The following is a 15,690-nucleotide window of genomic DNA, read 5'->3' on the forward strand; positions in this document are numbered from 1 at the left end:
TTGTATTTATAAATACATATATATGATCATTTACAGCCTTGAGTCTCAGTGTGAGCTCCCTGAACCGAAATTCAGACCCAAACACAGAAAAATGTGCATTTTCCCTCCCGATTGCAGCATTAAAATTACAATTCTGTCATTGTGGATGGTCTATTTATAAATGGGGACAATTAAACAGCATTATTTCCTGTCTCTTTTGACAAAGTTTGGGGAAGAATGACACTGACTCTTTTCTTGTGGAAGGTACCTGAATTTGAATGCCAGGGCTGTTCCTGCAGCAGCAAAGCCCTTCCTTTGGTAATGAGTAATGAGGGATGTCTTCCCTCTGCTAACGAAGGCAATGAGTCATGGTGGAGCTGATTGTTGTAGCAAAAGGGAAAGGGGGAAAAGGAAATCTTCCAGGAGCCACTGGCACCCATTACAGCCCTTCTTTATTTGTACATTTCCAGAAGACAACCGAGATGGTGCCGCAATCAGGTTTTATTACTTTTTATTATCCAAGTTAATTCTCATGGAAGACTTCAGTTTTGAAGGCTCCTACACGCATTGAATTGCAAATATAAATGAGAAGTTAAAACTGCATCTGGACATGCAAATCTTATGGAATTGTGCTGGAAAAAGCACCTTAATTTTACAATTCCCTAACCTGACAGTGTGTGAAGGGGGAGTCCATCCCTCCCAGCTACTTTACAGTCAGAGTCAGTGAAGCAGCAAGATTCTGTAATGTAAAACTTTAATATTTATTTAGGAACTTGCTGATGAACATTTCTGATAAGCAATTAGTTTTCAATTTCCAGAACTACAAGAAGTGCTGAAGTTGACACACCTCTGTACTACCTCGTGTTACAACCACAGATTCCTAATTAATGAACAAAGTCCTGGTTTCACATGCATGGTGTAGAAATTAGAAAGACAACTATTAGAAGTCCTTGAAGCTGCAGGAAGCAGTTCTATACATAAACTCTATTGCCTGGATACCAGGGAATTATCTGCCAGCCCGAGGCTGTGGTTCACAATTGCTGGTATAAAATTACACTTCCAAGACCTTTTTAAACAATGTTCTGGGGGTGAATTGTAAATGAAATCCACAAAACTTATAAAACTGTAGTTACCCACTGGACATGGGTAAAAGATCTGCACTTTTGCAGTAAGGCAGAGCCCAGGTAAGAGCAGAGCCCACTGTGGCTCTAATTCAGTCTGTGAAACGGCAGCCACAAAGTCCCCATGGCCCAGCAGGGATTTGGGGCATTGGATTCCTGCAAGCACTGGCTCCTTTCCAGTGGGATTCCCTCTGGACTGCTCTGTACGTGGCATTTAGCTGACAGTCCCAGGGGCGCCTTCACTCCCTTTTCCCCTCACCAACCTCCTTTGCACACATGGTGGGGAGGAAAACCAGCCCTGAGGGCCTGAATTACCGTGGAAAACACAAACTGGGCTCAACTCAGCCCACCAGAGCAGTCACAACTGCACTGTACCAAGGGACAAACTCACAGGAGAGCGGCTCCAAACTCCTGCCCCTCCAGGACAACTTCCTACCAAGTGTCCAAGCAGCTGCTGGCTGGGACATGGGGAATATCTGGGGTAAATCAGCCCAGACTTCCCAAAGGTGAAGCCATTTGGTTGGGCAGGGATCTTCCAACGTGGAGCTGCAGACAATCCTGATAAAGCAAAGCAGCAGGGAGAGAGGTAGAGGAGGAAGAGAATCCCAGAATCTCAGAAGGGACCATAAAACTCATCTTGTCCCACCCCCTGCCATGGGCAGGGACACTTTCCACTACCCCAGGCTGCTCCAGTGTCCAACCTGGCCTTGGGCACTGCCAGGGATCCAGGGCAGCCACAGCTGCTCTGGGCACCCTGTGCCAGGGCTTGCCCACCCTCACAGGGAGCAATTCCTCTCCAATATCCCACCTATTCCTGCCCTCTGGCAGTGGGAAGCTGTTGATGGAAACCTGTGTCTGTCTTACATGGAGCAGTTCCAAGTTTGACCAGATGAACTCAGTCCTTGTACTCAAATTTACAAATCAACTGTGATGGATTAATCCAACATCCACACAAGTATCAGGAAAAGGAGCAAGAAAAAGAAGAGGAAAAAACCCCCAAGCCATACAACTGGATGTGAGACATCTATTGAGAGCTCCTTCACAGTGGCTTCTGTTAATAATCTTCAGTGGCTTCAAGTCTGTCAAAGTGATGCAGATTTAGTGCTGCCCATAACTACATCATGCTGAAGGACTTTGGAGGGTAAAATTCCTGAAAGCCAGACATAAGCAGAACTCACTTTTTTCCCTCTCCAGCTTCTGCAATTGCACTTGTGCTTGGGGATTACGTCTCTGGCTCTTAATAAAGCTGCCATTGTTTCTCTGCTGTGTCTCTGGACAGTTGGAAACTAATACTCCAAACACAATAAAAGAGCAAAAATGGACGGAATAAATGAGAACCAGTGGCCTGGTTTTGACCACTGCTATCCCCCTGACAGTAGCCTCTGCAGCAGTGCCCAGCATCTAATTATTTTTCAGGGATGTAGGAATTTGATAAATTACAGGATGTAGTTCCCTCCCCCCCACGTACTTTAATTTTACATCTACCAGCATATAACTGTAATTATTTCTCTGAATAAGATCTTCAGCTTTTTTTTTCCCTCAATAGTCCCAATCTAAAGACAGATGCAACATCAATTAGGAATGACAGAAATGATTTCAGCAGACATTTGAATCCAACACAAACATTGTGCTCTCCTCCACCTGTCTTTCAACATGACATGAAGTCATAATAATCTCTTATTTCTGGCATTTGAATAGCTTTGGAAAGAGCTGCTTTTTATGCAAAAATAGGCACAGGATTTATGCAGGCGATGCTGTGGAGGCCTGAGGTTTGGTGAGTCACGCTTGGCTTGCTGTGGAATGCTGGTGGCTCTGGCAGGAAGGATCCCCAGTGCTGGCTGGTACCTGCTGCCAGGGTGCCCCACCCAGCACACACCTCCAGCTGATGCTGCAGGGCTGGCTGGGGTGGGAGGGCGTGGGCAGGGGCCAGCAGGGAGTTGAAGGTACTGGGAGCAGGTCTGGGAGTGTCTCAGTGGATCTGACCTCTGGAGTGGGCACCCTCCCTCTGTCTGTGTCCCACTGCAGGGACCCCACTGGCAGCACCCCCACCCAGCCCAGGGGCACAGCCAGAGGCCACCCAGGTCACCCTGAATCCTGCCTGGGCCTCCTGGTTTGCACATTTATTTCTGACAATGACTTCTATAATCACACATTCACGTTTACTTCAACCTTATTCTCTTGTCTTTCCCTGATACTCTCATTGCTGTTACACTTCTGGTGTCCCTATAAATTCTTTTTAAATTGTATTTGAGGTTAGCTCCATGTGCTTTCCTAAGCAGGGACTCTTCTGCTGCTTCAGTCTCTAAGAGGTAAAAGACAATTCACTGAGAGCACAAGGAAGAACTGTCCAAGCTGTGGATCAGCTGCTCAGAGGGGCCATCACAAAGCACAAACAAGAGTTCACAAAGAATTCTTGATGCTTTTCCATCACTTTTTGCATCTTTGTATTTTTTCCTACCTGAGGCAAACCCTGAAGTATTTGACTCAGAGCCAGTCAGAAGCACCACAGCACAATTCCTGACAGCTCAGCATTTAAGAATGCTGAAGAATGAGAAAATCATTGTGGGGAGGGCAGCAGATAAAAGAAAACATAAAGGGATCTCTCATAAAATTAAATGGAAACATTAAGAATTGATGGCTGCTCATCTAGTCTGCAAATAAGCTATTTTTGTTTTTATACAGTGAAACTACTCAGCAGAGAACAGCAGCCACACTCACATTATCTATGAACTTCTGTGGTGTTCTCAAATGCTTTTTTTCACTGATTTTTTTTTTCAAATTGGTGCCATGGAGCCCTTCCTTCTCTTGCTGACCATCATTCATCAGTGGATTCAGAGGGGCAGCTCCTGAGTGTTAGAGCCCATCAGTCTAAATGAAAGCTCCATGATCTGGTCCTAAATAATGAAGAATAAGCCCTTCCCTGAAGCCAGTGAAAAATTCTACATTGTCCCTTCTCTCATCTGAGCAGGGGCGATTTATGCACCCATTAATGTAAGTGTTTTCCTGCAAGTCATACACTTAGAGCCTAATGCACCTCTGTGGAGCTCTAATCCTACCCCTAGTTTTAATTATCTAGAGAAATCTCCAGGTATGAATCACCCAAGCCAGGGAATTTATGCAATAAAAGCTTTTGAGACAAGAGACCTACCACACAAGAAATGAGTTAAGTCAAAATGTTTGCTAAAGTAAAAGATGATCTGGTTGCCTTTGCTGCAGGGTATTCTCCAGGGTGCACTCTTGCAGGGGAAGAGCTGCCCTGAGCAGGCAGGGCAGACCTGCAGAAAATGGGGCTAAAAGGAGTCAAGCCCTACACAGCCCTGCTTCATCTTCAGAGCTTTCCTATTTCTCAAATGCTGGGAACAGCTCCCAGCCAGGAGGGAAGAGAAAGCTGGGCAAGATCTGAGCAGACCATCAGCAGGCAAACAGGAGGAAAAGCTGCATTGTTTTCCTGCTGGAAATGTTCAAGCTCCTGAACTAAACCATGAGTGAAGAACAGCTGAGCAAGAGCTGGGGCATAACCAAAGCCTTTTGTGGTCAATGATGTTGAAATTCCACCCTTGGTGTGGGAGGGGAAGGAAGATGATTTCAACATCTTTCACTGCAAACTCTTTCATTAATGACATAATGTATCATAGAATCCTGGATGGTTTGGGCTGGAAGGGATATTAAAGATCATCCCATCCCACCCCTGCCATGGCAGGGACACCTCCCACTGTCCCAAGGTGCTCCAAGCCCTGTCCAGGCTGGCCTTGGACACTCCAGGGGCAGCCACAGCTGCTCTGGGCACCTGTGCCAGGGCCTCACCCTCACAGGGAAGGCAGCAGAAAGAATATTTCTACTTTTTCTACTATCCAATCCAACCCTACTCTCTGGCAGTGTGAAGCCACTCCCCCCTGACCCGTCACTACCTGCTCCTGTAAATAGTCTCTCTCCACTACATAAATATAAATATATACACACACCTCATTTGAGCTTGCAGGCTGAGCACTCTTCCCTCTCCTCCTTTCACACCCAGCATGCCAACAGCCAGGATTTTAGTCTGCTGAAATGTGCACAAATAATTTTCCCCACTTCTTGCCCACATTTATTTATAGGTGACTATTGTACACACAGCCAGGCTTATATATAGAATGTGTCTGCATGAAAATGGAAAAGGGTTGGGTACCTCGAACGTCAAGTCTCATGTTGTGAAAGCCCATTAAATTAGCATCACCCAGGATGCCATCCAAGCTCTATCTTCTCTCAGAAATTTAAAAGCTGTCCTTTATTAAGCAGAATTAAACCCAAAAATAAATACAAAGATAAACAAACTTGTGTATGTTCTGTTTATAAGATTATTACTGCAATGATTTGCATACATGCTGAAGTTTAGCAGTAGCCTTACTTCAGCTGCTAATTATAGTCTGAGGGTCTGATCCAACTCCTACTGAAAGAGTGGCAAAAATCCAACTGATTTCACCAAAGGTGAAATAGATACAAAATTTGTCACAGGACAAACACAACTAAACCTCACTCAGATGAAAATCAGGAGCCCCCCAGATACCTGCCAAGGAAGGCACAGACATAATTAATGTCAGGACATCAATGAAATCTTTGATATAACTTCAGAATTAATATTTTTGAAAATTAGCCCTATATCAGCAGGAACCATCCTTAAAGGTTCCTGTCAAAGAGAGAATTTTTAAGCACAGCCTGACATTAAAATCTTATCAACTCACTTGAAATTAAGTCAATGAAAAATTAAAGCTAATTTCTAATAAGCTTATCTTACATTCATAGACTAAAGGGCACTTGTCGAATCCAGAGAGTAAGCACACCTTTCATATGGAAAAGATTTTCACACTGGAAAGGCAGAAGCCAGGAGAGAGCCTAAAATGCACCATTTTAGACTCACTCTAGAAATTTCTAGCTTTCCTGTCCATTTAAAGCTAATGTAAGGATACAGAATAATCACAGAAATAAATTATTAATTTAAAAATCTGGGATAAGACTGCCAGAAGTGATAAATGCAAAATACGATGTAGATAATGGGACTAGACATCTAGAAAATGCATGTTTAATAGGAACTTACTATTGCTCCATTCTGGTATTTTAGGCTCTGTCTTACAAACCAATGGTACGAAACAATCTGATGGGAAAAAAAAAGTCAACCCATGACATTGTGAATTCTAAGCCACTCTGGATCTTTAGCTGCAGGGGCATGAAACAAGTCCTAGATTTTTTTCTGGTTTTAAATAGGCATGGAAAACCAGCTCCCAGTTTTATCATCACATAGGCGAGGTTGATCTACTAATGACAAGAGAATTATTTAGGCTTCAACCCAGTACAGCTGAGGACAGAATCTGGCCCTAAGATTATAAATTGGATCCAGCTGCAATGAAAAAAATCGTATTAGTACAAACTAAATACATTTTATGGAAAGGGTGGGGTTTTTTCCTTCAAGGGTTTTTCACCTCCTTGCAAAGAACTAGAGAAAGTGAAGTTAAAAATACCTTAGAGCTCCCCGTCAAAGTGGTCAGTGCTCCTTTAAAATTCAAAAAGGCTTTCCCTTGAGTAACAGGCTTATCAGTTTTCCTGAATTAATGTGTCCACAGGAGGCAAGAAACATGTTTCTGTGTTTGAGTGACAGTGCAGATGTCACTGCCAGCCTGCAAATGTTCCCAGCTCTGCAGCCTCGTCCCTTGGAGCTGCCCTGGTCTGTGCCCAGCAGCACCTCCCACCCCACAGGTGGGAATCCTGCAGCTCCAGAGTCCCACAGCCACTGTGCTGGAGCTGGACACGAGCAGACACCATCAGGGGCTGTGTTCTGGCAATGTGGGAAGGTTACTGAGGTTGTAAAGGACAGTGAAATGTGTATTTTGATTTCCACAGCAAAGAGGGAGGCAGCTCTTATGAGCCAGGAATGAAGCCTGAAGGTGTAAAGCACCAAGGCAATAAGATGTTTGTTCCTCAGCAGCATGCATCATTTGCATACCTGTGTTTGCCATCCTGATTAATTAAGGAAAATCTATATGGGCTCCTTTTATGATTAACTACGGGATGCACACTTTTTATGTTCTCCGTCTCATATCTACAGCACCAGGCTAATTTTTCCCACACATCTTTGGGATGTTAAAATACAGTGAATAAACTTTGGCTTTGGGTACTGAGAGAAGCCTCTGGGTACCCCAGCACAGTGGGGAGCTGAGATACCATCGCCACAGCAGCTCTGCAAAACCAGAGCACCACACAAGAAAAAAGGCAGAACAAGATGCAGATAAGACAGCATTTCAGATTAAAGGAATTCAGATAAACAGGATTTTAACTGACCTTAGCATTTAGAGGAGTGGAATCTATCCCCCTGCAGATCACTTCCCATTTAAACCCAGTGTAAGAGCTGAAAGGGTAACAAAGCACACATTGCCACAATTAACCTGCAGCAATTGGCTCATCCCAGGGAGGAGCAGAGCTCAGCATGAGGAGCAGCCAGGCCTGTGGCTCTGCTTCTGGCATCAGTCTGGGACTGGGAAAATGGATGGACTCGGGTCCTGGGACAGGATGGGCAATACCTGGGTGTGTCTTCCCAGGGAGCCTTACCTGGCTCTGGTCAAGCACCTCCAGAAATCAGACAGGCCAGCAGCTCTAATTTAATTATTGAGGGATTACTGAGGGAAGCAGCTAAAGGCTACACAGTTTCAACCAGCTGGAATCTGTGAGGAAGCCATTTCTGGTACAAAACCTGCTGCTAGCAGCTGCCTGAGGTGGGACCAAGCTGAGGGGGTTTGAAGTTCATCCTGCATCCCACAGGGGATACAGCTGGAGCTGTCATCTCCAGAGCCTCAGCATTACACTGCCACAGCAGCACTGCCATCCTGCTCACCCAGCAAGGCCACCAGGGCAGCTGGTCCTTTCCTGTCCACTTTCAGATTACAGGAATGGAGAGGAGCCTAACTGAAATGTATAACCTTGTTGCTTGAGCCTCCAGGAGAGGAGGTTGCACCTGGGACAGATGGGACTCATCCTGCTCCTCCAGGACCTGTTTGCTTGCAAAGGACTTCCAGGAGCTGCTCTACCATGCAGCATTTCTGTGTTTCTTTCTGTGGATTCAGTGTGTGCAGGACCCCTAATTAACCAAATGTAATTAGCACTGAGCATTTTCATTTCAACCTGAGTGTACATAAAGTAACAACTCGTTCACCAATGTCTGGTGTTGGGAGCTCTAAGGGACCTGTGCACACACACAGAGCTGCAAGCACAGAAGGGTCTGTACCTAAATGCACAGCAAAGGTGGAGAAAGAGAGCCTTATTAATCCTTAAAAAACAGCCTGAGCAATCAAGACTTGGTGCCCTGAGAGCAAGACCTTTCCTTTTTAACCCAGCAGTAGATATGAACACCTCTTGTTTGGATTTCCAGGGCACTATTTGTATACATGAAGTTACAAATGTCCAACCTGGAGAACTCCTTCCAGTGCAAGGCTGAGCCCTCAGTGTCACTGCATCCCACATTTCCTTCCTGTGGAGGGAAATTCAGCTCTGCATGGCATCAGCAGGTCACAGATCTGATTTTGCCCAATATTTCAACAAGTTTCACTTTGTTTTTACCACATGAGAGCATTTTGCCAATGTAGTTTTGGGCTTCTGTTCTTGCTGAGCTATCTCCAAAGCCATTGGTGGCACCAGGTGCCACTTGGCTGAGGGACTGGCAGCAGGGACACCAGGTACAAGTGTCCCCAGCTGATCCAGCCCCTCCCTTTGGCTGCACAGGTGCAATTCCCACGGAGCTGCCAGGCAGGGGATGTGCAGCTTGCTGCCTCTGTGCTTATTTATGCTCCCAGCTGGTTTGCACAGCTTTGTGAGCTCCTGCTTGAGACGTGGGGATCTCTTCATCATCTTCCCATCTGCCAGGGACACTCAGCTCCTGAAAATTACCTTCCCCCAGCTGGTATCCACAGAAGGTCATTGTCCTGAATAATAGTCTTGGGTGGCAGTCATGACAGAATAAAAGGATGGTAGAGTGCTATTACCTTACATTGTATGTTGCTCTGGACATGACTTTTTCCTTCTTTTGCCAGTCCTCCTCCATGCTCTTACCATCTATCAGTCCCTGAAGGTTTATATCAGTAACATCTTGAAACCACTTTAAAGAAAATGGGTTCAATCTTCCCCTTGATCTTTACATAAAACACAGACATCAAGAGGGAGTCCCAGGTCTGGGATGAACATACAGAATATGCTGTTTCAGATGAAGTTTGTGGCCATTAGGATCAGAAAGCCACGTGAATTCTCTGTTTGGTGTGAGTGGGCAGGAGAACCTTCAGAAGTTCCGTGATCCTGAACTTTTCTGATATTTTTCAGGCCATGCCTAATTAGTACCAAAATCAGAAAGCAAAAATTTCAGCCTGAATTATTTATCACCTCATATTAATAAAATGCACTGCAATACACATCATGGCCCAGTTCACAACAACTGCAGATAAGATTAATCTTTCACTGATGCCATACTCCTTAATATGAAAATATAATTATCTAGCTGAAGAGTTTCTCAAATGACATACTTTCAAACTGGTAGGAGCAGAATTTATCCTTGTGTCTGGTGCCAAGCCAAGTGGAAAAAAAATTGGAACAGAATTGACAAAACACATGTTGGTTCTGTCTATCAACATTTCCACCTTACAGGGCCCTGTCACTGTTTCAACTCCAACCTGGTCTCAAATATGGATATAATATTTTCCTCCCTGAAATGTGATCCTCAAGAGAAGAATTCCAGAACTGCAGGAGCACACTGAGGGATAAAGTGCTTAGGCTGCAGCAAACCCCCTCCAAGTGAATATACACTTACCTTGCTCAATATGGAAATTAAAAGAAGGACATCAGTAATTATTCTTACCTTTAATTAATTAGTATCTGCATTTAATGTCCATTTACAGGTGTGCATGGCAGTAAGCACAAAGTATTTGCTGCAAATGCCTTTGAGAAAAAGCCACACCTTCAGTCTGCATTGTCTGCAAAGGTCAGCCCCTGCAGTTTCCTCTGGAATGCTACATCCAGAAGAGGTGTAATAAACCTTTGGAGTAGGTGTATATAAATATCTCTCTTCAAATTACTCTACTTTTAAAAGCCATTTTTTTCCCTTGAAGAAGCTCACAGTGACTACAGGAAAATCTAGCAACTGTTTCTCTGCTTATCATCAATAATGAACAGTAGAGTTTTAAAGCCTGATAGATGGATATATTGATGGCAGGGAGGTTCAGAGAAAGATAAATGCTGCCCAGCCAGTGGGGAAGGCAAGAGAATGAAGGAGGGATGCGAGTGAGCTTATGAAATGGATTTTCTTGGGGGAAAAACGTCCATTTCAGCGTTACATGTCCAGTATCTTAGAAAAGTAGCTTTGCTGTACACAATATGTAGAACTTAGTATTTTTACATTTTATTTAATTCTTTAAAGATTATTTCCATTGTATGTTTTAGGCATAATTTCATTGCTTTTGCTTCATGCTCCTGGGAGCTGGGCTGCTGTGGGATGTTCTCTCCAACAGAAACAGAAGGTGTGTGTTGGTTTAAGGCATAAATCAATGGGAAAGGTGACACTATCCCAAATGCTGGCTGCCTGATCAGCCTGCCTTGCTCCATGCATCCTCTCAACTTGTACTTGTTTGAAAAACAATTAAATTTTCCAAATGACTTGCTGTTAATACAAATGCATTTTGACTGTCATTGCCACTGGTGGTTCTGCAGTATATGGAACATAACTTTATTTCCACCCAGGGCCTCAACAGAGAGCAGAGAGAGATTAACCAGCATTTTAGGCAGCAAAGTGTGAAATGGTTGGGTCAATAACTTGCCCCCTACTGCTGTCAAAAGCTGGAAAGAGAACATCAGTGTGGAGTCAAGTGCAGGTCTAATTGTACTGAGAACTCCAGCCTGGACTCTCCAACTTCACTGAATATTCTTCTCTGTTGCTGTATAATCACAACAGCTCTGTCAAACCAGCATTAATCTGCTCTCTGCAACTACCCTGTGACAAGAACCATTGGAAAATGGGAAAATTCAGAGTTTTGTATGTTGGAGCAGCTGTAATGACTCATCAGAAATGCCCTGTCTGCATCCCAGGTATGATGGTCCTGGGATTCACTGTCCCACAACTGCACCCCTGTGGAAAGGGCAGTTCAAGGAGAAAAACTCTGCAGGATTATGGATGATCTGCATCCCTCCTGAGGATGCTTTTACAGAAGGCTAACATCTGGCTCCAGGTTTGGAGCCATTCTCAACTCATCTGAATACAAATTTAATGAATGCCAATTATTGTCACCATCACGAGTGATTTAAATATGGGCAAGTTGAGCTGATCTTGTCTCAATCTATTATTTACAATTTTGCAGTCACAAGTCCAGGGCTATAACTGATGCAACAGCAAAGCAAACCAAACCAACATAACCCCCAAACCCCCAAATGAACCAAAGCCCCAGGGGAGTTGCTGGTTTACCTGTCCAGCCTGCAAGGCAGCAGCAGTAGCCGGTGACAGGATCACACCCGTCCGCGTGGTTGCAATCACAACGCTCGCTGCAATTAAGGCCATATGTTCCATCCTTCAAGAACAGAAATAAAAAAGCCTCTCGGTGATCAGCTTTTTGTTCTGAAATGTGCAAAATCATCTATCATGTCCCTCTTAATGCTGAGTTGCATTTTTTAAATTAACATACAGAGAAGACAGAAACTCAGTGCCTAATGTTTCTATACAGAACCAAATGAGGAATCACTTTAAAAAATGACATTCAAGAAACTGCAGATAACAGAGCAATAGCTCTGATAAAATACAATGCAAAGTATAATACATCCAGTTGACTGCTAGAACCCCAATCTGTTATTTACACTTGATTTCCTCAGACATCACAGACAAATTGAGCTCCTCCCCTGCTCTCTGTTCAGCAGAGCTATGGGGACTGTGATTTAACATGGTGGAAGAGCACCCCAAATTGTGATTTGCACTCACAGGACAAGGCTGGTCACAGAACTCCCCCTGCCATCCTGGGGAGCAGAGGCAGAAGCCATCAGCTGGCCTGCAGGATGCTCCATTGCTGCAGGAACATGTCTGGTTGCAGTTCAGCCCCCAGCTTCCACTTGAACAGGGAATAGAGCAATCCACTCCTTGCCACCCTAAGGAAACAGGAGAGAAACAGCATCTGGGATGTTTTCATGAAAACAGAGGGACAGGCAGCTGGCAAGCTGCAGCTCTTTGCTTCTAGGACCAGTTTCTTGGTGTAAATTAAGACTAACTTGGGGTCAAAGACTGACCCCTTCATTGTGACCTCCCAGCTCCATCTCCCAGCATCTCTACACACAGATGGAGGCATAAAAGCCTTGGCTGTAACCAGATTTAGGAGTCTGATGCCTTTCTGGGAACTCCTGGGACAGTCCCTGTCTGTCAGGCTGGAGACCTTCTGACCTACAGGACTGCAAGAACTTTTCATGTGATGCTGCCTGTTTCTTCCCTCTTTTTTTTCTTTTCCTTTTTTTGAGAATGCTATTTAATATAAAGCAGCTATTACATCTAAAATAAGACCAGTGCCATCATTTCTAGCCATTAAGGCTCAAATCTTAACTACCAGGAGCACAATGACTTTCATTACACTGCAGCTCTGTGTCATGGAGTTGAGCAGTAACTCATGGTTTATACACCCTCATTAAATGGGGTTCTACAGTGATCCATTAATTCATGTTTGAAATGCCAGATTTTATGGTTATTTGCCTCACTTCTGTTTTAGGGCCCATGTATGTCATACAGGCATAGCTCATGTTGGGATTTTGGGGGAACAGAAGAGCTGCTGTGCCATGAATCAGTGGAGGGATTCTCAGGTTGTCAGTGGATCCATGGGACGTGCTCACCACCACGTCCAGGAGGGAATTATGGACGTGTGTGGCAAGAAAAGATGTCAGTCACCTTGGAGCAGGCAAGACTTGTTATTTCCCCAAATAAATGAGAGCCACATCCTGAACCCTGTACTAGCACAGGAGACAGAGGACGCTTGCACAAAGCTGGGGTGTCACCATGTCAGGGTACAGGAGGATGGCAGCAAGGGCAGAGAGCCAGGGCCCTCCCCACAGTGCCCAAGGGCAGGGCTGGCAGCTGGGATGAGCCAGGAGCCCAGGGCAGCAGCAATGGGACCAGCCCAAGGTGGAGATGGGCAGGCAGGAGTCCGATCAAGGCTGGTGGGGATGACCAAGGCCAGGCACAGCCCAGTGCCAGGGGCTGCAGGACACACAGGCAGGAAGATGCCTCCACTCCTGTGCCCAGTGGCTTTGGAATCTGGGAGAGACATGGCAGCAAAGGCCTAAAAACCCAGCAGCCAGAGGATTGTTCTGCATTTCCCCTAGAGAGGAGCAGTGTTTCTGCCCCTACACCCACGACACGTTTCTGCAGCAGAGCAGAGAAGTCTGACCCCTGTTCAGGGCAGAGACTGGACTTGCAGTCCAGGCCCTGTTGAGCTGGGAGAATAAGAAAATAGTGAAGTTCCTGAGAGCACAGCTGTGCCACTTTCAAAGGGGACAGGAACTGATGGCAGAGAGCTGCTAAATGTGAATTTTGTTTACCTTCTTTGCAGTAGCACAGCCCGTCCACAGGGGAACAAGTGCCATCGTTCTTGCAGCTACAGACCGAGGAGCAATTGGTGCCGTAGGTCCCTGCCATGCAGGGAATGGTGCAGTCATCTCCCTGCAACCCACAAAAGTCAGAGTCAGCTGAAGAGATCTGGCATGCAGGAAATTCCCAGCTCGGCACAGGGAAGCTTTCTCTCTCTGAACAGTGAGCAGAGTGTTGTGAGTTGATTGCTGAGCCTTCAGCACTTGAGCAGTCACCACTGCTTCCCATGATTATGATGCAATTAGTGCTTTGATTGACTTGGAGGAAAGGGACAAGTTTCTGGCATTCATTCAGCAGGAGGTGGGGAAGTTACAAAAACAAACCTCCTAGAGCAGATGTTAGATCATTAAGCAAAACATCACTTACGAAGCACTAATCACAAAATATACAGTCTGAAACCGTGCAGAGATTGCTCTGCGGTTCTTGGAAAATATATTCTAAGAATAGGGTTGTTAAAAACCAAAAGGATCTCGTACAAGCTCATCTTCCACAGGCTGGCAGAGAGGAAAACGACATGGCAGGTGCACCAGAGCTTTTTGATGTGTAGCTGGTACCTGCATTTGTTTTCAATTAATTTGCATGAGATTGTGACTTTAGGAAGAAGGCAGACCAGGAGTGATGTGTGTGGCAGAGACAGGAGGCACACAGCAGAACACAGAAACGTGGGCTCTGTCCTATTTCTGCTCCAGGTGTGGGCAAAGGGAGGGAAAGGAGAACAAATACTTATATTTTACAGAAATATAGAATGCTCTAACACTACATTCTGGTGTGCTGTATGCACTGATCAGCTTGTGGTTGAAAGGATAGACACAGTTCTTACTAATACTGTTCATCTGATACAACAAGGGAATTAAAATGTGAGCACAATAAGGTTTAAAGCAATTGTGGTTTAACCTCACTAATTGAGGTTTAAGCCTTAGTAAACTTACTGAGTCCCACAGCTAGGGCTACACATTAGACATATACAAGGTATTTTGGCTTCCTTTTCCTCTGTGTGTAATCCTGACTTTCACATTGCAAATTAGCTCCTAAATTTACTACTTCAGTGAGTCAAACTTAAATAATTTAGTTCTATGCCAGGGAAAGTGAACCTACTACAAGTTAAAAGTAACTCCATTGCACGGTGTGACCTGTACCATAGCTCAGGGGAAAATATATTGGTCAAAATGTATTTTTGCAGGTGAGAGGCTTCACTGTTTGATAGGAGGATCCATTTATCAGGAGTGAAATGCACCATGTCAGCTTCCCTATGCTGTGACAAGTACCTCCAGGAGCCTGTATATCACACAGCAGACACCCAGACAGCACAAGGAAATATGAACAGATTTCTGAGCACCATAAACCCCCATCTGCTTTGCTGGAGCAGTTCTGCCTCACACCAGTGTGACTCATCCTATTTTAGACCTTTTAGAAAGACTCTGTTTCAGGGGGAAGGAAAGGAAACAGTTAAAATATACTGCTCACAAGTAAATCCTGCAAGTCTCTGATTTTTGAGTGAAGGCACTGTTTGTAAAAGATGCTATCTTTGACCTTGGTGGAGTAAAACAAGTGCCCCTGCAAAGGCCTGGCAGGAAAAGATGCTGCCTTGACAGCCAGCAAATCCAAAGCAGGCTGCCCCTCATTACCCTGCCAGCATGCCTATGGAATGAGCTCCAGGAACCCGGGCTGGCAGAGGGGCATTCAGTCTCCACGCCTAATCAATCCTCTGCCTTTCTCCTGTGTGTGACAATTAGACAGCCAATTAGTGCCACTTAGGAACCCTTATCCTGTGTGAATGAAACTCCCAACTCATTTCATGTACTACACAGAACTGCTGGTACTGCTAATAATTTCTATGACAACTGACCTTATCTGGATTTGAACTAGTGATCCAGAAGGAAAAGAAAATTCCTTTGAAAAGGAAAGGGGAGCAGAGTGATGTGGAGTTAAAATACCCCTTGGGGAGTCACATTAACCAACCACAGAACCACAGAA

The 15,690-nt window shown here is 44.9% G+C and overlaps 1 protein-coding gene across 1 annotated transcript in view; it reads right to left on the minus strand.

The window, feature by feature from the left end:
• The window catches only part of MEGF11 (multiple EGF like domains 11), a 252,337-nt gene that overhangs the window by 40,190 nt on the left and 196,457 nt on the right, over positions 1–15,690 (minus strand). The window contains 3 exon segments of the mRNA XM_030955179.1: positions 11,563–11,665; positions 12,070–12,233; positions 13,668–13,788. Of these exon segments, the coding sequence (XP_030811039.1) occupies positions 11,563–11,665; positions 12,070–12,233; positions 13,668–13,788 (388 nt within the window).

Source organism: Camarhynchus parvulus, chromosome 10 (assembly GCF_901933205.1).
Source record: "Camarhynchus parvulus chromosome 10, STF_HiC, whole genome shotgun sequence".
NCBI classification, from domain to species: domain Eukaryota; kingdom Metazoa; phylum Chordata; class Aves; order Passeriformes; family Thraupidae; genus Camarhynchus; species Camarhynchus parvulus.